General features: G+C 39.9%; 1 protein-coding gene across 4 annotated transcripts in view; it reads left to right on the top strand.

Annotated features, from left to right (window-relative positions):
- The window catches only part of trappc9 (trafficking protein particle complex 9), a 270154-nt gene that overhangs the window by 23045 nt on the left and 224042 nt on the right, over window positions 1-23067 (top strand). For all 4 annotated transcript variants that reach the window (XM_021322125.2, XM_021322124.2, XM_036145568.1 and 1 more), the window contains 2 exons: window positions 8908-9034; window positions 12812-12957. In XM_021322125.2, coding sequence (XP_021177800.2) covers window positions 8908-9034; window positions 12812-12957 — 273 coding nt within the window. The remainder of the gene's footprint in view (window positions 1-8907; window positions 9035-12811; window positions 12958-23067) is intronic.

Genomic DNA, 23067 nt, shown 5'->3' with positions numbered 1-23067 from the left:
ATAAGTCCCTTTGGAGCAAAAGTTTGCTCTTTTCTATCTCTTTAAATCATGCTGTCATTCTGGCTTACAAAGCGTATTTCTATCATCCTTAAGTAAATCAGCCCCAGCAGTGGCATCTGCGTCACTAACTAAAACATATTTGTAGTAATCCTAGCTCTACCGTAAGTTGGATGTGATTGTGTAGTCAGGGTAGCTTTCACTTTTACATGCAAGATGCGAGCTGATAATGTTAAAAAAGGCAAATATAAAGACCAAATCCGACGAACAAGACATTGATATTAAATATTGCCCAGTTATCGTTATCACAACGTTATTGTTCGCAATACGCAAATCATGATCAAGTGCGTGGACTGCAAAAAAAGAAAAAAAAAAGAACAAAAAGTTAATAAAGAGTCTTTCTTTCAGGCTCTCTATGCCCGTAATATGTTCGCTGACACTTGTTTAATGCAGCCTAAAAGGTTTTAGGAGAGGAAGAAGTGTTGACGTGGGACACCAAACCAGAACAAGGTTGCTTCAACACCAAAACATCAGGCGACGGTCAGAAGCAACTGTTTCCATGAAACATTCTTGAGATGGAAATAATGAATTTGTTTATAAATGTTTTTATTTTTTTTACACTAGCTGGATAGTCGACTCACGTGGCGTTCATGTCTGCCAAGAACCCAACACATGAACACATCGCCATGTTTTGCTTTTTTTATTTTTTTTATTTCTAGCTATTCATATTGTTATTGTGAGATTTAGCAAAAGTATGGCATTAGTTCTTTTTCTCCTTAGCCTAGATGAGACGCTTCTGACGTTGTCTGTGGTTCTGGAGTGGCTTGACATGAGGAATGCAACATTTGTAGCCCATGCCTTTGTGTGGCAGCTCTTGATGCACCGACTTCTGCCTCAGTGTCCCTGATGCACCTTTTCCTGCCACACTTCTTCCTTCCACTCAATTTTCGTTAATATGCTTGGATACAGCACTTTGTAAACAACAAGCTTCTTCAGCAATGACCTTTTGCGGCTTCGCCTCCTTGTGAAAGGTGTCGATGACTGTCTTCTGGACATCTGTCCACTCAGCAGTCTCCTACTATCCCAGACTGTAAGAACACTTAAAGGCTCAGGAAACCTTTGCAGTTGAGGTTAGTTAATTAGCTCGTTAGGGTGAGACACCATGACTTTCCAATAATTAACTTTTTTCACATTATTCTTATGTTCTGAGACACCAAATTGTTGATTTTCAGTATCTGTAGCCATAATTACAGGAATCAAAGGCTTGGAATATATTACTCTATGTGATAATTCTATATAATATACAACATTTTCTGAAATGACTGGCAAAAATATTGGACTTTTCTTAAGCTTTCGTGTGTACTAGTATATACCAATATATGTCATTTGTTTGTTAGGTCAGTTGGTAATTTGATCCCCTTCATCAGCTCAGCATTAATTTCTTGTAAATATAATGTTGAGGGATAAAATAAAACAATTTAGTGGAAGCAAATCAAAACAAAATACCTCTCCTATGGGTCCCGATGAAAATCTGTTGAACATGTTGAACAAACAAAAAAAAGGTATCGATTAAGTTTTAGAGTTACAGCAGCGTTTTTTTTTTTCTTTCACTGGGGAGACAGCTCTACCCTTCGGCATTATTTTTCTGGTCCTGTGATCCCCAACAGGAGAGGATCTTCCATGCTGTGCGTGTGATTTGTGGATTAATCTTTTTGTTTCTTTGTTATTCATGTTGGTTAGTATGTTGATTTAAGCTTTCCATGGAGACACCGCCGGTGCCCTTAAGGTGATCCAGAAACTCAGCAACGTTGCATAGATAAGTGGGACTTCTTGTTCCCCTTTGAAATCTTGATTGGTTTAACGAACTGGGGAGAAATAGATTAGACTGATTAATTCATGACTGAACACTAGAGTATGACAGCCACGCAGTCAGATGCAGTTTTTAGAGTTCCCACTGTGTGGTGGTGTAAAAGTGGCAGACACATGTGTGCTTTCCCAAAATGTTGGGCTCGTTATGTGCTATAGGAGGGGGAGGTGTCTCCCTGCAGCGGTTCTGTAAGGTTCTGTCAGTTGGAGGAATCAGTCATGGTACTTTTGGGAATGATGCTGCAAATCGGTAGCTTTTATTTATTGCCTCAGTCACAATAAAATAATGGATTTTTAACAAAAGAGGATAAAATCCTTAATCTTAAAAATCAAACAAGCTTCCATAAGGGGACTGTGATAGAATATCAAAGTGTTAAAATGACAGCATAAATGTAAGTAGAAACGATCAAAGGGGAGACCATGCAGCAGCGTGTAAGTATTACTTGTATAAATCTTGGGCATGAATAAATCAGGACTAAGATTATTGTCTCAGCCTTAACAATTAGAACAAAGTAATTGCCACTAAGACAGTCCCCAATTTTAGTTACCTAGTAGAATAAAGTGGGCAGCCTATCGAACCGACAAGGCTTGAAAGGCAGGTATAGCTGAACGTCATCTGCATATAAGTGCCCGGAAAAGTAAAAGAATAGACTGAAGTGTGCTAGCCTAGTGGAACAAATTAACAAATAAAATCACAATGGTTCCAGATTAGAGCCCTGTAGAACCTCAGAGGTAGGAAACAGAATGGTGAAAGAAAATTGTTACGTTCTTTAACATCTTGATTAAACTTTTATGTTTGCGGGTTGAATTCAACTCCAACATAAAGTAAAGCAAAGCTACTCCTTTTTTTTTTTAAATCAAAATATTAAAGTTAAGTAAGAAATTCTTAGGTTGATAAAAAAATATGCACTGGCATGAACTAAGCTATTGTAAGTTGAAATGATTAATATAATCTTAATGTAATATGACTAAACCCTCGTAAATACTTGGAGTTTATTTGTCCTCTCTAAATTGAAGGACGATTGTCCGTCTGAAGGCATGCTTCATGAACCATCCTTAATCATAAGCGACAAAGAAACCACCTACAGAAACTGTATATTTAAACCTTTTCTCAGCTGTCAAATTCCATGTGTTAATGTAAAATTATGAGTAGCTTTTAAAACTTGTATACATTTACATAAATGCTAATCCATGCTGTAGAAAGATCTGTCCCACCTTGTATTTGTCTGATAACAGATTCTTCTTTTTTCTCCAGATATCATTTGACTTAATTTTCTGAGTCAATATGCAGCTGGGAAGTAGAAGGTCATGGGTCAAGTCACCTTTTGGCCCAATTTTCCATCACAAACTCCGAGTGGGTGTGACCTTAGAGAAAGAGTTTGACCTGTCTCTGTACGCTTGCCTTATAAACAATGAGTGGGGGAGTTAGCTGAAGTAGATTTAAGCTGAAACCACGAAGCTGCTATACATAAGGAAGTTCTATTTTTAGCTACTCCCATATGCAGCAGCCTCGCGTTTTTAAAAAGAAAAACAAATGTCTTAGAGGGGCTACACTGAAGACCCGTCAGCATTTTGTTTAGATCACATCTTGTGTATCTGTAAAGTTTTATAGGGTATAAAAAAAATAGTTGAAGGAATTGTTGGACTTCAGAGAGAGCCTAGGGAAAACTGAAAAAAAAAAAAACCTCAGCTAAAAATCAAATTGCCAACTTTTGCAAGACTGAGGTTTTTAACACAGGGGAAATGGAAATAGGTGTTGTAGAGATGAGAAATGGAAGCTCTCTTTTAGATAACAAATGAGGTATGGCTTTTCAAAGTTAAAAAAACAACTGCATATCAAGATTATATAGATCAAAGATTTACCATCAGGAGACCCCTATCATACACAATGACTATATTGAACAAATACCGATAGTCCTGTTTAATTTACCTTGGAAGTCTAACATCAGATCTGGGAATGGCAGCCACTTCATCATAATTTAGTCCCAAGTTGAAAAAAAAAAAAAATCAGTTTATTGTTGTTTCCAGTCACTTGTATTCTGTCAGATTCCTGCATCTCATCCACATGCAAACAGAGTGGGATGGGGGAGGGGGTGGAAGAGATAAACCTTTTATTTTTTTTTTATTTTAGTTAAATGTGGACATTTTGGGTATCCACAGAGATATCAGAATCTTGGCTAAATGCTGAAATAATCGTTCCATGACCACCAAAAACAAGCAGTTGAATTAGAAAGTAAACAAACTCCGAAAAAATGACGTCACTGCAAAATTCGCTCACAGCTCTTCACCTTCCTTCCTAACAAACAGCATATGTGCTGAAAGCAGAGATCTCACAGATTCTGAAAAATAAAACTCTGACCACAATCAAGCCATGATTTACCCACCTAGCGGCAAAAGACCAGAATAATCCTCACGCTTGCAACAAAACAATTTAGAACTTAAAACCTTGTTAATTTTCCTTTGAAATTCCAATGTCCACCACAGTACAGACATATTTGTAAGCAACCTTTTCCCACTGTATGGTTTGCAAAGGTTTTTGCAGGGCGAATAAATAAAAAAGATACGGTGGGGGAAACCATGGTTTTCAGTAGAGGGGAGCTGGTCTGTGAAGAAGTTTAAACACTCAAATGACTATATATTACACTTCCTGTAGCACAAAATGAGCTATTATGAAGTAGGCAAGAATGTAGCTGTGTAAACCTGAAATAACCACTCAGTTTATCAAGATCCTGCTTAGTTGCAAAAGTGCTTCAACATTTTCAGAGAAGTCATCTCGTGACCCCCCTGGTGTCCCGACCCCCAGTTTGGGAACCCGTTTTTATCAAGTGGAATCTGGTTATAAGGTAAATATAGCAAACATAAAGCATTTCTCCTTTTGCATACTATTAGTGGAGTAATTATTAAGCATGTGACACATTAAACATTTCAGTTTTGCTGCTGGATGTCGTTGCTTTCAGTATTAATGAGTGTTGTCGTCACTCAAACACAAGCAAACGGCCTTTGTTGCACATGGACTGTGCTGTGCATCAGGTCTGTGTGCTCGGAGCTCATTTCCATCCCGGTGACGCACGGGAATCTGCTCTCATCGCTGGATGTCAGGGCATGCGCTCCGTCTGCAGCGTGTTCTGCATTATTGGATGTCATCTCCAGCACCAATTCTGTTAGTGGAACAATAACAATCATTTACTTGACATGCTTATCGGGCAATAACGCGCACCATCATCAACCAGTGTCATACTGTAGCTCTCCGATCTTTCTGCTTGACTCATCACTGTTCGAGCAAAAATATCTGCTGCCAACTGCAGCACTGACTGTTTTTCTGCTGCAACTGTACCAATAAGTTGCACACGTCCCACACAAATCCCGCTGAACCCAAAATATCCCAAACCGTCGTTTTATAATGGCTAAATATCTAATATGTGGAAGTTGCAGCAGTCTTTTTTTCCTCTTTTTTTCTTCCACATGATGGAGATGAAAGTAGAGTTTTGTGAGGGAAGATGATTCAGCGACACCTCTCCCCAGCCTTTAAGTGTTCCTCTTCTCCGGACGGTTGACACTTGGAGATGAGAGCCTTTCACTTGGAGAAAGATGTGACGTGTTATAAGCTGCAGCCCTTTTCTCACCTACCTGTTATGTTGTCTCTCTGCTTTTTGTGGAGCGGGTGTTCCTGCTGTCAGCCTCATAATGAGCGGCGCTGGGTTTGTCTGGACAGGAAGCGAGTGAACAAAAAAAAAAAATCGTTGAAACAAAAAAAACAACCTCCTATTTCTGGGCCCCGGTTTGATTTAATATGCTAAGGAGCAAGCAAGCTCGACCAAACCTGCAGTTGGACCACAATACAAAACAGCAGAACAAATGCCCTGGGCTTGGTAGACCAAGCTCCTTTTTTTTTTTTTTTTGTGAATCATGAAGCCCTGACCTGGAGCTAGTTTTACCTGCTGCAACATTTAGTTACGATTACTCAGAGCGGTCTGTAAGTGAGTAAAGAATGGCCTGAATAAAATAAGAAGACAACACCAGGATGTCTGATACATTCAGTATGCTTCTTACCATGTTTGGGCATATGCATGTTTAACATCAGTACTAGATAGATTGAAGAATTAGAGCAAACAGAAACTAATAATCTAATTAAAGATGTGATTCCTGGTGAATCCCCATATATATTCACCCTTAAAAAGCCTTAAAAGGCTGAACTCAGACACGGACTTATCACGTCTGGCGTGAATTACAGCAGGGTTACTCAGCGTTTTGAAGGAGCTTTGCCCCGTTTAAACTTCAGACACTTGGTGTGTAAGCAGGAAACATGAAGGCCAGACTAAAGGTTGCCACAGAGAATGTTTTTAGGATAGATTAGGCTAAGGTTAAATGATTTGAACACCAGGACAGAGGACATGTTGCAACATCATGCCAGTCGCATGACTAAAAACAGCAGTGCTCCAACTGCAGGTTGCTCAGGTGCGATCCACCAGAACTGACAAAGACTTTTGGATAGGTGTCAAAACGTTTTCCAAAAGAACTGAAGGAAAGTGCGGTTGCCTCCAATTTAAGCCTGTTTGCTGTAGCCATGACCCGCATAACTGAGAATTTGCTCAGGCAATACTGGAAAGGTAGGAGAAAGAAGCATCACATAACAATGGGTTAAATTAAATTTCTCACGGGACTTGGAGAAGCACCAAACAGAATTTTAATCAGCCTTTATTTCTGCTCCTTTTGCTGTAAACGGTCATTAGTTACATTGGAAGGGGCAACGTCGCGCAGCGAAAACGGTTGTTGTAAAACATGGTTTTACTAATATCTTAAAAGGAAGGCATATTATTAGGGAGTTTAACGTCTGATATGAGTGATTAGCGTCTAGCATTACAAAAAAGTGGTGTCTGTTTGTATTCCCTGGAAAAGTAGAGCCTTACCTTAACTGTGAGATTTCCAAAAAGCTGCCAGCAATTCTACATCCAACATGATCTGTTACAGACAAAGGCTACATTTAAAAAAAGCATAAAACTATCTTTGTGAAAAGCTTCTTACATAGCTCTACTTCCTAGGCTCTGAAACACTGCTCCGACACTGAAAACAGCCAACCTTGAGCCTTCTTCACTTACTAACAACATCCACACAGAAGAGTGTTGTCGTCACAGGACGAAGTGGCGCTTAGTTTTGCTGCATCAATGGATTGGTGAAAGATCGCATTGTTGGGTTTGCGACCAGCTCGTCCCCGATCAGAGGTGAACAAGGGGAAAATCATCTGAAGCTGGTCGCCAGCTGCTTTATCGGTGCATCTCTTTTCATTTTATCGGTTAGTTACTTATTGAGATAAAAACAATCATGTATTAGAAGTCTGAGTGTCAGAAGCATCCAATATGTGTCTCATCTAATGGCGGTGCATTTATAAGACCCACTCATTTCTGGTAACTCTATTTTAGGCAGGATCTTTAGTTTGTTTTGTTGAATCAAAATCAACTCTTTCATGTGTTTCAGTAGCTTTTTTTGTTGAAAGATGCCGTGCTGATACAACGGATGAACCTTCTGAGTCTACTGGAGCAGAGCGGTGTCTTGAACCCAGATAGCCCTCCGCGCTCTGTCACGTCTAGCTTCACTCTTGTCAACATGTAGCCGCAGCCTTCTTTTACACACACTCTGGATCAGTGGCTTTCCTATTGCTGTGGATGGTGTCTGAGTCATTTACCTGTGGATGAGAGGAGGGCCAGAGGATGCAGCCTGAAGCTTTGGGCTCTGCTGGAAAACCATGTGTTGTGGCGTACAGGCGACCATTTCCTGGACAATTATCACAGCAAAAGATTAGTGCAGGCTGCTCGTTTTCAAGCCTTAAGGTTCTGTTGAACATTAAAAAAAAAAACAAAAAAAAAATCTGCTGATATATTTTTTTTTGCCTTATTCAGTTTTCTTTCTATGAAGATTCATTGTTTTCTCTCCCAATTCTTTTTACTGAATTTATCATTTGACTCATAAGAAAATAATGATGAAATGTTTTTACTACCACAAAAAAAAGGTTTGAGTCTCTGCCACTCAGAATAGTTTCTTTTCTCACTTAGTGTTGTTTGTGTGGACTTGCAGCTTAGCTACAGCGCGTTTACTGACCGGAAGAAAAAAGGTCCGACTCTGGAGTGTCGACCCGGCCGGTCCGCGGTCATTCTGGCCGGGCTGAAGTAACCGCTCTGGTAACCAGCTGATTGATTGGAGCATCCCTGCTCATTATTTTCATCACTGCCCCGGTCTTGTCTGCTGGAGTGAAGCATGTGAAGCATTAAATATAGCAACAAAAAAAAAAACAACAACCAAATAACAAAGGCATCAATCACAAATACCTGGAGCTTAGATAGCAACTGGGGTCTCTCTCTATTCATCTCTGGCTGTTTTTTTTTTTTGTCTTTCACTTTTTCTCTTCTCTTCTCAAGTTCTTCCTTCCTTTCATTTATTACCTTCTCTCCGACTTGCAGTCAAGCCTTCCAGGCCCCCAAATTCATATTGGGACCGTTTCTATAGGAGCAGCACTTGTGTTTGTTTCCTTGCACCATTGTTCCTGTCAGCGAGAGACATGAAATAACTCTGATTTCTCCTTTTCGATCACCCCGTGTGTAGAGCAAACAACTCCTACATAATACAGAGGTGTATCTCTTTTCATTATGAAAAGGCTAACACGTCCAAATATGCTCTAATAAAGAACTTTAGTGCCGGCAAATTCTTCTTTTTCTCAGTCAATGACCTTTTCATTGATAGACACAGTTGACCACTGCAGAGCTAAAAGCAAATTATAAGGCTGGTTGAGCAGTGATGTTCTCTCAAAAGGGATTGATGATACGATGAAACTTGGAATTTCCTTTCAAGGCCAGAGCTCTCCTTGCTGAGTGCGGAGCACCTTGCCCATCGTCAGTCTCCTATTCATTTAGACCACAAAGGAGCGTGAATCCTCTCAGGTTTCCTGGGTCACTTTAGAAGACGTTTGTGCTGTAATTGTCGCGCTGTTGTGCCAAGCAAGGGTGCTTGTCGGGGTCATTGACTTTCATGCTGTTTGTGCTTTGACTTTTACAGAAAAGAAAGAGGTGACCCAGAGTCTGGAGAACTACACCTCCAAGTGCCCGGGCGGGATGGAGGTCATCACGCTTTCTGATGGACTGAAGCTCCCTCCGGTTCCCTTCACCAAGCTCCCAATTGTCCGGTAAGGCCGTCCACGCACTAGTTGGCTCCACGCAAAAAATGGGTAAAAAGCTTTAAATTAAATTAATAATTTATTGTAGCAGCACTGAACATTAAAATGAAATCAAGCCTTCTTTAATTTGAGCGCCTGTAAAAGAAAGTAGTTGTCCAACCATGCATTTAAAATGAATGTAGTTAAAAGCCTTTTATTTATATTTACCTCATTTCCCCTCAGAAACCTAATAAAACATTTGGAACCATACAAGACTCACGTGGCTGCAAATAATCCAGCTTTGTGTCGCATATGTTGCAATGATTGAAAATATGTTGATAACAGGCACCAGTGAACCATCGTCAACCTGCAGCTACTAGTCCACAACCAGGAGGGTGTGCAACCATCAGCTTCATGGCTAAACCTTTACATTTATACACAATGTTTTTATTTGTTAAATTCAGAATTTCACTGGATTGACTGAAGTAATTCATTCATTAAGACCATATCTTCTGCATCATTGTTTACTTTTATTCGTTTTCTAGAGCTTCTAGAGACTTCTTGGCGTCCAAGAAGTCTCTAGAAGTCCTTTTTTTATTGGTCCATTGACCAATAAAAGTTTTTGCTAATTTCCTTGCAGACCAATAGAAATGCGTCTTCGCTCCTCACTCCAGAGGAGAGCCTGCCCCCGGAAGTGAAGAGAGTGTGATCTGTAAAAACGCAGTTTGAGAAGAATGCAATTCGTAAAACTCAACCTGAAAAACAGAAATAAAAGGAACATTTGAAAATATAAAATCTGTAAAAACTTTTTTGAAAAAATTAGGGCTGGGCAACGATTAAAATTTTTAATCGCGATTAATCTCATAATTTGCCCGATTAATCATGATTAATCGCATTGTATGCGCAAACTCCAAGAATGAATTCAAAAGTAGTGTAAAGAGCACTTTTATTTTAATGTTCTGCTGCCATATGAACAAAAGTGTTGTAACATTTGTAGCACTTATTTTATACTGGATATTTTCAACCCATCTATTGAATTTAGTGCACTAGTTGATCTTTTCTTCATAAGAGAACAGCAAGCACTGCAGCCAAAATATGGCCTTATTTGACCTGCTGTATATTAGCCAGTCCCTAAGCTTGATGTATCATGAAACTGTTGACCTTTTGGGTTTTGTGGTTTTTATTTTATTATTACAATTAAATCATAATAATAATAACAATAATGTTATGTTCAGTGTTTTTTTCCTAATCCACCTCTTATATGTTTCAATCCTTATGTAATTTTGTCTGTGTTGTGTGCACCTGCCTGTTGCTTTAATCCTATAAATTTCCCCGTCGTGGGATAAAAAAAGGATTAGCTAATGTTATCCAATCTTAAATAACACTTTTTAATATATGTACTGGGTTCTTTCAAGCTCTTAATTACATTAAGTAACATATGATAGATAATATCTACTTTGAAAGTTAACATGAACTGCTGCTGAAGATGACCACTGATCTACCTGGATGTTCCATGGAGGACTGAAACGCCTCAGTCAGAGACGTCTGTGGGTCTGTCGGGGCAATGACAGAAGTTTCGTCTCCTCTCTCCGTTTCTGTGGCTCGACGTTTTCATGTTTTTTCACGTGCTTAGATAAATTTGTTGTGTTTCCACTGAAATGAACCGGCTTTTTACAAAACATACAGCTTGATTTCATTTACGGAATTAAAATAAAGCCAAACGTGCTACTTCCCCTGTTCATGTTTTTCCGCTGCTGCGGTCTCTCTCAGCTGTTTGTGTGTTAAGTTTGTGTGAGAGCTGAGTGGGCGGGCCAGGCTGAGCCTGCGTGCTGATTGGCTGGCGCCGCTGAGCCATGTACGAGAGGGGAGGGGGAGCGGGAGAGTGCTGCCGTGACAGCGCGCTGCAGTCAGCGCGCGTGCTGACTGACACTGACTGAAAGCATGATGTGAGCAACATGCGTTAATGCGCGATAAAATAAATATCGCCGTTAATAGTCTAATGAATTAACGCGAAATTAACGCGTTAACTTGCCCAGCCCTAGAAAAAATATAATATGAACAAAAATGAAACTTAAAAACAAATTCTGAGAAAACGGCAAAGTTACTCTCAAAACCTTTTTTGATTTAGAAGATTTTCAAAGTTTCATTTCTGGATGGCATTATTTTTTTGTTTTGTTTTTTGCTTACAACAATAATGAACCATAAAAAAGCAGCCTTTCCAGGCATGCCAACATAGGCGTATGAAGCTCTCTTAACTCCACCGGGACAGTTACCAGGACTGTGTCTGCGTTAGTCAGGTGAAAAGGGGATTTTTACAAACGTGCCAAGTTAGGTTGTTATGAAAGAAGGCAATTCTCAATATGTAGAAACGCAGCTGATGCCTGCTGTTATGTATGCTGGGGAATGCACGATGCCTCTCTGGTGGGCGTATGATATCATAAGCTAGTTGACATACTAAAGGATTTTCAGAAAACTGAATTGGGTCTTTCAACATGATAATAATCCAAATCGTATGACCAAATGAACACAGAAATGGTGTACAAGGCACAGAATGAACCTTTGGTCATGACTATCTCAGTCCATAGACCTAATATTTATAGAAACCCTGTGTGTTGAACTGAAGGGAAGAGAGCAATGTCTGAATTATCTAAACAGTTTGTTGGTAGGAGAACGCTCAAAGATCCCTTTCGCCTGGATGCTCCCATCTTTTAGAATGTTATATTATTTGGGAATTATATGACTATAGATGTCCAGACGTTGAACATTTGCTTCTAAACACAAGGGATGTCAATAAATGTTGAGCTATAGTTTAAATCAGATGTATGGAGCAGTTTTCTAAAACTCTGTCATTTTAGTTCTAGTGTCACCAAAATGTTTCAAATTCATTCAGCTTCTCTCTGTTTTCCTGTTTAAAGCTCAGTGTGAAATTGCGGTAATATTTCTTCATTGCTGGCTGGCGTACAGATCAGCAGCCCTGGAACATTTCACTAAAGAGAGGGTTGTAATTTGATGTGCTTTGTTGTAGCTTGACACTTTTATTACCAAAAGGTGTTCCCAGATCTCCACATCTGAAGTACTTCTAATAACATGGGCTGTTTGCCATGATCATCCTTCTTCTGTTTGCGTGCCAGCACGTCTATTGACTCTGATAAGTCAGCCTGTTCAAAGCAGAGCGAAGCAAACGAGCTAGATTCAGTTGCCCAGTTTAATGCTATAAAGGAACAGAAGACAGGGACAGATCTGATGGGAGCTTTATGTTTGCCGTCTGTCTGGCCGAAAAATCTGCAACATCACTCACCAAAGTACTTTCCCCAAAACTAGAAGGCAGTTTGTTTTTATCAGAGCGCTCTGAAGCCTGCAAAGAGCCGTGTTGGACAGAGCATGCCTGTAGAGGCCGAAGCATGTTATAAGCATCCTAGTTCATGCAGGGGGAAGCCCGTCGAAGCTGGAGACCAACCCAGTTATGCAGAAGAATTCAGATATTCAATGCTGATGTACATTTTTTTAGTTTTTTTTTTTTATTTCATTGTTCCTAAAGATTTTGGGTAAACACTCCGTTCCAAACTGCTTGTCTTTGTGTTTTATTGTTTGCTGAGTTGGTAACCTTTCCCAGAAAGCCCAGCCATAAATCTCAGGCATTGTTCTGGAATAATCATGAATATTCAGCACTGGGACTTCAACTTTATACAAGCCAGGCAAAGTTAACTAAGTTGCTGTACACGGTAAAGCAAAGTTTTGCTGATTTTTGTATCCCCTTACATCAGCTTAAGAAGCGCACCTAACGGCCGTCTCTCTGACTCCACCCAGGTCAGTCAAGCTGCTCAACCTGCCGGCCAGTCTGCGGCCCCACAAAGTCAAATGCCTGCTGGAACAGAACGTGTCCACCGCCAGTCCCTTCATCTACTCGCCTATAATCATGCACAACAGAGGAGAGGAGCGCTGCAAGAAGATCGGTGAGTACAGACAAGTCCAAGGAAGCACGTGGCCGTTGGTCAGTCCCAGTTCAAGATAAAGGGTCTGTACGACATCCTTCTATAATACGAGCTGCCGAGTGGACATTATTCCCATTTAGCGGTTTCAGTGATCCTTTGAATATCCTGAGCAGCCAGGGGGGCCTTTAAGCAAATATATGTTCAGCTTGACTTGTAGAAAACCACTATTAGGTCTTTTAATATTTAATTACCACAATACGTTCTAGCTGTAATGATGTTTTTTACACAAACCAAAGAGTGAACAGCTAAGTGCTGCAGCAGCTATATAAAAGAATGAAAAGAAATCTCTTTTTCACTTTACAGCTTTTAAAGACATTTACAGGACAGTTTTTCCAAGACTAATGCAGGCCATGAATAAGATGCAAGGCAAGAAACAAGACGAGTTAACCCAAAATTATTTAATACCCCCTGGCAGTGTTGGATTCAAAATTATTTAAATTCAACCAAAGTAACTCGTCTCTGATTGGAAATGGGACCGGCATCACTCAGAACACAATAACGCAAAGTGAAAGGAGTATAAGAGTAAAAAATAAATGACATACATTCAAGTCAAGACTCTGGCTGGGCTGCTCCAAAACGCTAATTTGATTTCCAGTCAGGAAAACCATCTTTTTAATATTAGAAGGTTACTTTAAACCTACATCTGACAGGGATATGTATAATTTTGGGCTCATTATTGGGAGAAGACTTTGTTTCAGATTAGATTAGCTTGTTGGAGGTAACAGTAGCTGATGGTGGGTGGGGTGGGATTTCAAACTAAGTTGGTTTACCCCGGCATAACTCTTCAAGACAGAAACCTTAGTGCCCAGTCCTACTTTTGACCTTACATGAGTTCTGCAGAGCAGGTTGAGTGGGTTGTTCAGACCAGCTGCAACTTTCTGAGATGGATAGAAGAGGATTTAATATCCGATTGTATTCCTTTAAATTGTTCCACTGTATATGGCTTGGGTTAGATACAATATGATGATTATAATGGAGTCCGTTATATACACTATGCAGTATAATGAGCATTTAATGGCACCTCTGGATAAAGGTATGTATAAATCCTTCAATAAATGAAACTTTTATTGCAGTAGCGTGATATTGCACTGAAAGCCCCCAACACGGATTTCTGAACATTTACTCAATGCAAATAAGGAAATATTGTTTTAAACTAAATCACTGCGCCCACACTTTATTGCCTGTTCTGCTGTGGACCCTTTGGACAATCTCCATTTGTAAAAAGGACAGCCCTTAGTCTTCTGCTGTAACATTTCACAGGGTCTACAGACACAAGGATCGTTCACTATTCCTCATCGCACCATATCTGCTTAGCCATATTCCTGAGTCTTCTCTTCAGCTCAGCTCACAGGTCTTCTGTAGAATTTAGATCTGGGAACTGATGGCCATGAGAAAATCTTTATTTTTGTGTCTGGTCAGTCATTTATGTCTCAATTTGGCCAATTTCTTTTGTTTTGAAACTGCTGGTATTTCAACACGTTCATGACGCCATGACAAGGTTCTCAGGCCTTCTGGAATAAGAAACAGGTCCGCAGCGTCACAAATCCTCCACCATATTTAACTGTGGGCCCTTCATTCTTTTTTTAAATTTTTTTTCTGGGTTTTTGTGGCACTGGTGGCTGAAAGGAAATGGGGTTTGAGAGAGAGAGGGGAAGACATGTGGCAAAAGAACCGAATACCACAATCAAACCTGCGTCGAGGACTAAAGGCCTCCGTAGGTGGATCGTGCTCACTAACCCTGTGCGATCGGAGCACGCCCGGCCCCTCATTCTTTACCTGATACCTTTTTCTTTGTTTTCCCAAACACAATTGTACATTTTGAATGTCAAAAAACAAAACTATGTTTTAAATAATCTTTGATTTCCGTTGACTGACAAAGGGAGGCACCCAGGGGGCATCCTGATCAGATGCAGAGAAGCAGCGGCTTTAGTTTGAGCTGCCCGCAGATGACATGATTAAATTGCAAAGGCTGAAACAGCCCTTCAATTTAGACACACACACACACACACACACACACACACACACAATAATTTGGTGAATATGTCTGAAAAAAGGTATGAAGAAGTGTTCTTCCTTATTCCTACTTTACTTATGAGGCCACACTACTCAAAGTCCATTAAGTAAGCACATACATCACTATACTGGACATATAAACATACATATACACATTGGCATGTGCCTACGCACATTAACACACTTGTTACCTACAGCCATAGCCCACACAAACACAACCATTGCAAAAGAATGTACAGGTGAGGGCTGTAATATTACACGTATATATACAACAGAAAGCTTGTTGGCACCGCCATAGATTTAAGTTTGTTTTTTTAATTTCCCTCCAAGCGCCCGTGTGACTCCCTGATGGTACAGCGCCCTTGGCAGTGAGCCGTGTCGCACATATCCAAAATCCACTTCTTAACACATAAGTCAGCTGGTAGTGGTCTGAATGAAGGTCTGGCCACTTTTGTGGCAGAGGCAACATCTCTAACTATTCCCTCTGGCCCGCAACAATTGCGCAATCTTTACTGTGTGGCATCATACCTCCATAAAAAACATAATCCAATGAGTTAGATGTTTTTCTTTTAAATTGGCTTGAGCTTTAACTTTTGGAATCTTTCTCAGAAATCTTTCTAAAACAGAAGATCTGTGTCTGTCCCTCTACCTGTGATCGCTCATATCTGATTAGTATCCATAAATGTACTACCCCCATTATCGTCCAAATGTATTTTAGTATTTTGATTGTATTCGAAAATCTAAATAATGTCGCTGGCTACAGTATTAGATTGGAGCTCGCAGAGATTTCAATATACCAATTTACCTACTACAGCAGCAAAAGCTGGCTGATTTAGTCTAGAAGACTTCCACACGATAACACCCGCTGTGTGACTAGATGCTTTCACACAAAACACTGCTGAGACAAGAGTTTCTACAGGTTGATTAACTGCTAACAATTTCCAAAACATAACCTGCATCAGTCCAACATTTTATAGCCTCTGGAGCTGCTCATTAATTTGACCCTGACAAGAGGTGCATTTTTTTTAGTAGTGACTGTGGTTATCAGATGATCTGCTCAGATTACTGCAGCTCATAGAGAATTTTCCTTTCTTTTTCTCCCTTCTATCAGCGTAGTGAGGAGGTGTTTAAACAGGTACATGACACATGTATGTATGAGGCTTCTACAATATGTAACCAGCAGTAAAGCGTTATAGCTTTGCACTAAATCACCTTTCCTCTTTTATCAATTCAGTTACGGAGAATTCAAGTAAACGTTTGTGTCATGAAACTTTGGTCTGTCAGTGCAGGAATGATCTGTTATTGCGGCTCTTTAAGTCCCTCAGAAGGATTCAGATTGATGCCCAGCCATAAAACACGAGGTAGTTTCTCTCAGTAATTGCTCTGAGACTGTTTTAAGAACTGTCTACAGCGATCCGTTTACTCTGATCTGGATGAGAGGCTATCTGTTACAAAGCCGAATGGGTATACAGGGAGCTGACTTTTACTTTATCTGCCCTGAGTGTTTGGACTGTGACATTATATATATATATATATATATATATATATATATATATATATATATATATATATATATATATATATATATATATATATATATATATATATATATATATATATATATATATATATATACTTGGCTGTGTACTCTACTTCATTGGATCTGGAATGTATTAATAACTATTAGCTCAAAATGTTGACTTTAATTTTATGGGCACTTAGTGCTGTTTACATCTGTAATGACTTTGCAGTGCCCCCTGATTTTAGAAGCACTATGAAGGGCAGTGATCCTCTATACGTTACATTGCAGTCATAGACATGAATACGTAAGGCAAAATGTCTGATAGCTCATCTAACATTGGTCTTTAGCTATCAGGAACAGATTAATCTATACTTGGTGCATTGTTACTTAACTCTGATATTCCCTTAAAGTTTTTGCAATGACAAACTTTTTTTTTGATTCGTAGATTTAAAAAAAAAAAAAATATTTTTTTTCTAAAATGGCAAACCATTAAGACCTTCCATAAGTTTCAGCAGGTTCTCATTGGAGCCAGTTTCCCATCACCAACATTTAAGCTTTCTCCTGCCCGTACCATTTAAGCCAATTTTCATTCCTCTTTAAGAGCTATACTATAGGAAGCCGTAAGAATAACATTCAAAGTATGTTATTGTATACTTGCTCTCATAGGTGGTCAATCATTTGTTACAGTAGGAACAACGGTGATGGCATGCCGGTTGTATAAGACGGCTTTCACCGTCAGGCAGGGATTCAGTATTTTAAAGCAAAATGATTACAGATTTTAGAATCTTGTTTTAGCTTGTGATTTAGTTCGGTTAAAATGAATACAACATTAATTTCTATTTGAAAGTGCAGAAAAAAATTGTGTGAACATTGTGGAGCCGTCGAGCAGAGGTTGACGGCTCAGAAGGACAGAGTAGAGAAAAGTGCTCTCTTTCTCGCTGCCTGAATGAAACACCGACGTGTCCCTCCGTGTCAGGGAAAGCACAATTTCCTTTGAAATAGTTCCTAATCTTTTGGCTTCCTCCGCTTTTCTTTTTAACAATCTTACAGATACTGATAGTCATATTGAAATTAATTAAATTATTGTTGAAAATTGAAAGTATTTTTTGTAACTGTTCACTAAATGAACCACATGATATGGCTTAATTACAAGCTGACCAATGTCTTAAAGCCTTTATTTCTGTTAATTATGAGGATTTCCTGTTTACAGCCAATAAAAGCATCACATTGAAGATCAGAATGTTGCATCAGATCTATGAAAAACATTTTTGATACTGAAATGTGGACTTAATGAAAAGTATATTTAATACCTCCTTAAAGGTGCATAGTGCAAGTTTTGAAGGTAAATATTTTCTTTCCCATACATACCCTTACAGTTGCCCAACGTGTAAAATGAGTTAGCCTCTATTTACCACAGTTGCCTCTATAGGCTGGATATTCAGTGCATGAGAGAGTGATTCTGGCCAGATCCTCTGGGGGTGCGCGGGGTGTGACTCGCTGCACGCTCTCATTCACCTGGCTGCTTTGTGGAGTCTCCGCTATAATCGACGCATGAGCGAGAGAAATTCTGACTGATAGTGAAAACACTGTTGTTGACACTTATGAGATCCTTCCTGTGTCTACTGCACACTCTTAATGTGTTGAGGCATTCTTCTGGGCAACAGAAACTCTCTCCCAAAGGTAGCTGAAAATGTTTTTTCCCCGTAATAAACTTGCAGTTGACTAATAAAATTGATTGATTGATTGATTGATTGATTGTTAGCAGTGGTATGCTTTGATCTCTCTGTCTATTGTTCTGAAAACAATGGCCACTTTTCTAGCCCTCAAACACCGCTACCAACGCCAAAATGGCAAAGACAGCACCCAACCTGCCAGCCTGACCGCAGTACGGCTGAAAAAGCTGCTCTCATTCATCGCTCTCTTTTTGGATGAGCACTACACCCCGAGCGGCCTTAAAACTCCTCAGCTTACAACCGGCTGATGAGCTGTTGCATGTCCAATCCACTTTAAGTTTGTTCCTTCTGAAGTCTGCGCAAGCTGGGAACATCTTAGAAACTTCAGCAGCTCTTTTATTCCTCGGCCTCTTAAACTCTTTTTAAACCATTGAAGTGTTTAAACTTTCTCCTTACTTTGTACAACACTTTAAAGCACTTTTGCTGTTATTCATTTGGTCTAGAACTGAAGGTTGACATTTAAAGCCTTTGTGGTTGGGACCACAAAATCCTTAGCTCTGTGTCTTTTAGACAAATGGATTTTAACTCAGACAGCCTTGATGCCTTGAATAATTAGCTTTTAAAGTTAACTATCTCTGTTCTGTGTAAACAAGACATAGTTGGCTGAGCTGGCTGAATGAAACAGGAGCCTAAAAGGGTAGTAATCAGACAATTTGAAAACCATTGCTTTCGGCACTAAGTCGGCGCCTTTCAACTAACCAACTAACACATAATTAAGTCCAAATAAAAACCACAGCACACGAAAAACAACTATTAGAACAAACCCATCTCAAATTAATATGGTTTGAAAAGCACTCTTGGAAAAAGGAACTTGGATCGGAGTTAAAAACCCAGCAGCATGCAAGTAACAGCAGATGGATTTGTGCTTAAGTAGCGTTTATTATTGTGCGTGCCCCCAACCAACCCCCTTTTTCTTTTTAAAAAATCTGTCACCTTTTCAGCGTCACATCACGACTGCGGACCTATTTAATGTTGCTCGTATCGTGATGGACAGGTATTGCTCCACGGAGGAATGCCATGGCCAGCTAGGGCCACAGCACTGCTCATCTCTGTTAAATGTGAGGGACAAAGTGGGAGGGGAGAGGCTTTTCCATTCATGACTGCTGAGTTCTAAGCGCCACAGAGAGTTTTTGTTTTCATTGGCCAGTGTGCTAACAGGTCCACTCCAAGCGCTGCAGAGCGTGTTGTGACTACGAGGCAGAGCGCCACTGTATTAACCCGGCAGTAAAATCATTAACTGTCGCCCATGAACTCAGTGGCCAAGGGAACTAATCCATTCAGAGGATTTTCTGAATCAATACTGAATTGGGAAAAAAAATGATTGCAATGTATTGATGAACCAATATTTTTACCCACCCCTATTTGTGGCGGATTTCTTTCAGTAGAGACTGCAAGGCCAGTTTTGTGGTGTGCATGACTAAACGTTGTTCTATCAGCCAGTTCACCCACAGCCGTGGATCTCTGCAGCTCCTCCAGAGTCACCCCAAACCTCTTTACTGCTCAGTGCTGTCCTTGCCTGGGCTGTTAGTTTAGATGGGCGGTCATGTCTTGGTCAGTTTGTAGATATCCAGAATCTTTTCCTTTTTAGAAGATGGATTGATTGCTGTTTTAAATAAAAAAAAAAAAACTAATTGAAAATCACTACATTGTCAATAAGGTTAATTAGGTATAAATGATTTTGCAAGACAGTACATTTTTGGTTGTTTACTATATGAACTGAATGTTTCTCACAAATCTTTCCAACTTTTTTCATGACTGTCATGTCAGCCAAGCCCAGGAACTTGGCTTTTGGTTTGTTTACAGATGTTTGTCGCGTTGTGGAGCTGCTTCAGTCTCAGTGCATGAATAGTACGTCAGTGCCTGTTCCTCGTGTGCATAAATAATTCAGTAGGAAACATTAATATTGCTGATAGTTTTACAGAACATTTCTCTGCCGGCTCCAGTAACTCCAGTTAACACTCCCACTTCTGCCTCTCACCATCAATATCATTTTAACATCATGTTGGAAAGTGTTGAAGCGACCAGCCCAGATGGATAACCGTCTTTATTTCTCTCTGTGATGAAGTTTCAAAGAGCTGAAGCCTTTTTGAGATCACTGGCTCAATATTAGTTCTAACTTGACACATTAACGCTGAGGCTGTGCAGATGAGTTGCCAGCAAAGTACCTTCCTCTTTTTATTTCAGGTTTTTTTTTAATGAGCATTTCACACTTAATTGGCTGGCTGTTAGAGCATGTCTGCAAGCTAGGCCTGGGGTAATATGCAGCTTTCCGGACAGTGATATTATAGATATCTTTCTCTGAACTCGCTTAATTTCCCAGGGGCCACGGCTGCTGCTTGGCCTCCATAAATCCCTTTTCCTGCCAGGGTTCGAGGTGGGACCTTTGAGGCCCTGTTTGCAAGTCTGATTACTGCAAATGGACCGTCCAAACATAAAAGAATGTTGACCATTTAGAAATGGAGAAAAGCCTACATTGGGACATAATAACCTATCAGTATGACAACACTTTTCAGTTTATTTTTGAGCAAATGTAAATGCCATGCTCTCAGGCAGTGCCTCCTCTGATTTCTGTTTTACATTCTCCATGAGATAGTTAGTCTCAGGCTACATCCACACTGAGCCGTAACAGGCGTTGTAATACTCATGCCACGCCAGTGAGTGGTGCTGTAACGCTGCCATAGAAGTAAAAAAGGAAGAAAAATGAAAAAAATTAAGGCGAAAACAACGAACGCAGGAGAGCAAAATGAAGCGTTAGTGTGGACCGACGACAAGGCGGACCTTACAAACTCAGCAGAGGAGCAAAAATGCGTTAGTGTAAAATCCCTAATAAATTGAATAGTGTCTGAAACATAACCGCAATTCTGAAGTCCGCCATTGTTGTTTGTGTGAGCACATAGGCAATAAGGGAGAGGTGAGGTCTACGTTGGCTCGCATGGACAAACATGTCAGTTTGAAGCTGGTTATGTAGTTAGGGGTGTCAAGACGGAGCTGCTGTGATGGACAGCTTCAGACTTATCCACTCTGGAGCAGGTTTCAAATGTAAGACCCCCTGTCTGACCAAGACGTTTGTCAGATACACCCACTTATTGAAACCAAAATCACCATTTCAGCTCATCATTCCTAAGCACATTAAATTAATTCCTTATGTTATGATCTAATCATCCCTATTAGTATTTTGTCATGGCGGTGGCAAAAATCGCCTTAAAGCTAACATTGACTAGTTTGGGTTTACTCCAAGACTCAAATAAGAGCCTAAATCCTTGTTTATTTTGTAAGCTTTCCACTTACATAAAGGCGCACGTGAGATTAAGGCCGGACATCGATCAATACACGTGTGGTGCAATAAAAGAAAAGGGGGAAATAAAAAGTTCAATAAAAGAACTGCATTCTAGCCTATCATGTAGGTTAATACAACAGTCATTACATCCTCACAACCAATCACAAACGCAGACCCAGGAATGCGCCGTCACCAAGCCCCGCCCCTTCAGAGTTCAGAAAGTGCAAGTTAGTTTTTCAAAATACTTTTAGTTTTGGTAAAAAGTTGGTTGAATAAAGTATTCAGTTTGAATTCAGTGTTCTTCTCAAAATAGGTCCCTAAGCAGCATCATAAAATGGCCAGGGCTGTATTTAAAATATATTTATTGAATGTTTTCATAATTATTGATATTGAATTGATCGATCAATATGATCTGTTTTATCGATATGCTATTTTTTTTTTTTACATCGTCCAGCCCTACATGAAATTAGAACCTACACCCGTATGTAAGCACACAGTAATAATCACACAGACTTACTTTCCCTCAAAATGGCCTCACATTTCCGTTTTGTAAAGCCTTTACCTTTCCTTTCCAAATGTTCAAAATATTTCCAAATCATGCATCATTCATAACAGATGCCCCTTCCCCCCAGGAAAGTTCTGCTATCCACCCCACAAACGTGATTGTGAAGTTTGCGGACAACGCCATTGTGCTGGTTCTCTTATCCAACAATGATGACAACTACAGACAACGGAGAAAACAGAAATCCTTTACCATGCTTTGTTCAGCGTCCCTGTTATCCGCTTTAGCAGTCTCACTTTCTCTGGCTGAGAAAACTAAGACGTTACCTCAACACCTTGTAGTCTTCTTCAGTGTGTCCGCCCTTAAGAGTGTTGTTGTCAGTATGACGTAGTAACACTTACATGTGGTGCATTGGTTGATGAAAAAAAAGGCACTAAGGGCCCAATCAGACGATCCATATTGTGTTCCAACCTGGGTACTTGTTTGTCCCTCTGCACAGATCTATAAGCTACATCCTTAGTTGTCTGAAGGTAGCCCCTAAATTGAGCTGGTGGCAAGTATACAATGCAGTTTCCTCTATTGTTCCTCTTCCATCCCACCTTATTGTCTGTCTGCATCCTGAAGCTCTTGTCAAAGTGCAAACAAAACACTTTACAGCATTGTTTCTGTTTATTAAAGAGCTTATTATAACTTACAAGAAGTAATACCTTATGTAAACCACAATATTTTTAAGAAATGCGTTGCTCAGGCCAGGACAAAATGGGGATGCCGTCATATGAACCGTTTATGTAGAGATTATTATGTTCAAATTCATTCTGGTTGTCAATAGTATCACAATTCTGTTAGTGTGATAAAATGATGCAAAACGCTTTCGCCTGTCACATTTCCGGCACCATGAATGTTATCAACATCAGTATTATCATCAGCTCTACTACAAGTAAGAGCAATCTTTTTCCATCTTTTCAGTCAGTCACAAATAGTCTCTCTGGCTAACACACAGAATGCCTTTTTTCTCTCAGTGAAG

Source organism: Fundulus heteroclitus, chromosome 13 (genome assembly GCF_011125445.2).
Source record: "Fundulus heteroclitus isolate FHET01 chromosome 13, MU-UCD_Fhet_4.1, whole genome shotgun sequence".
NCBI lineage: Eukaryota > Metazoa > Chordata > Actinopteri > Cyprinodontiformes > Fundulidae > Fundulus > Fundulus heteroclitus.
The sequence above is the reverse complement of the archived record's forward strand: the minus strand, read 5'-3'. Positions and strand labels throughout refer to the sequence as shown.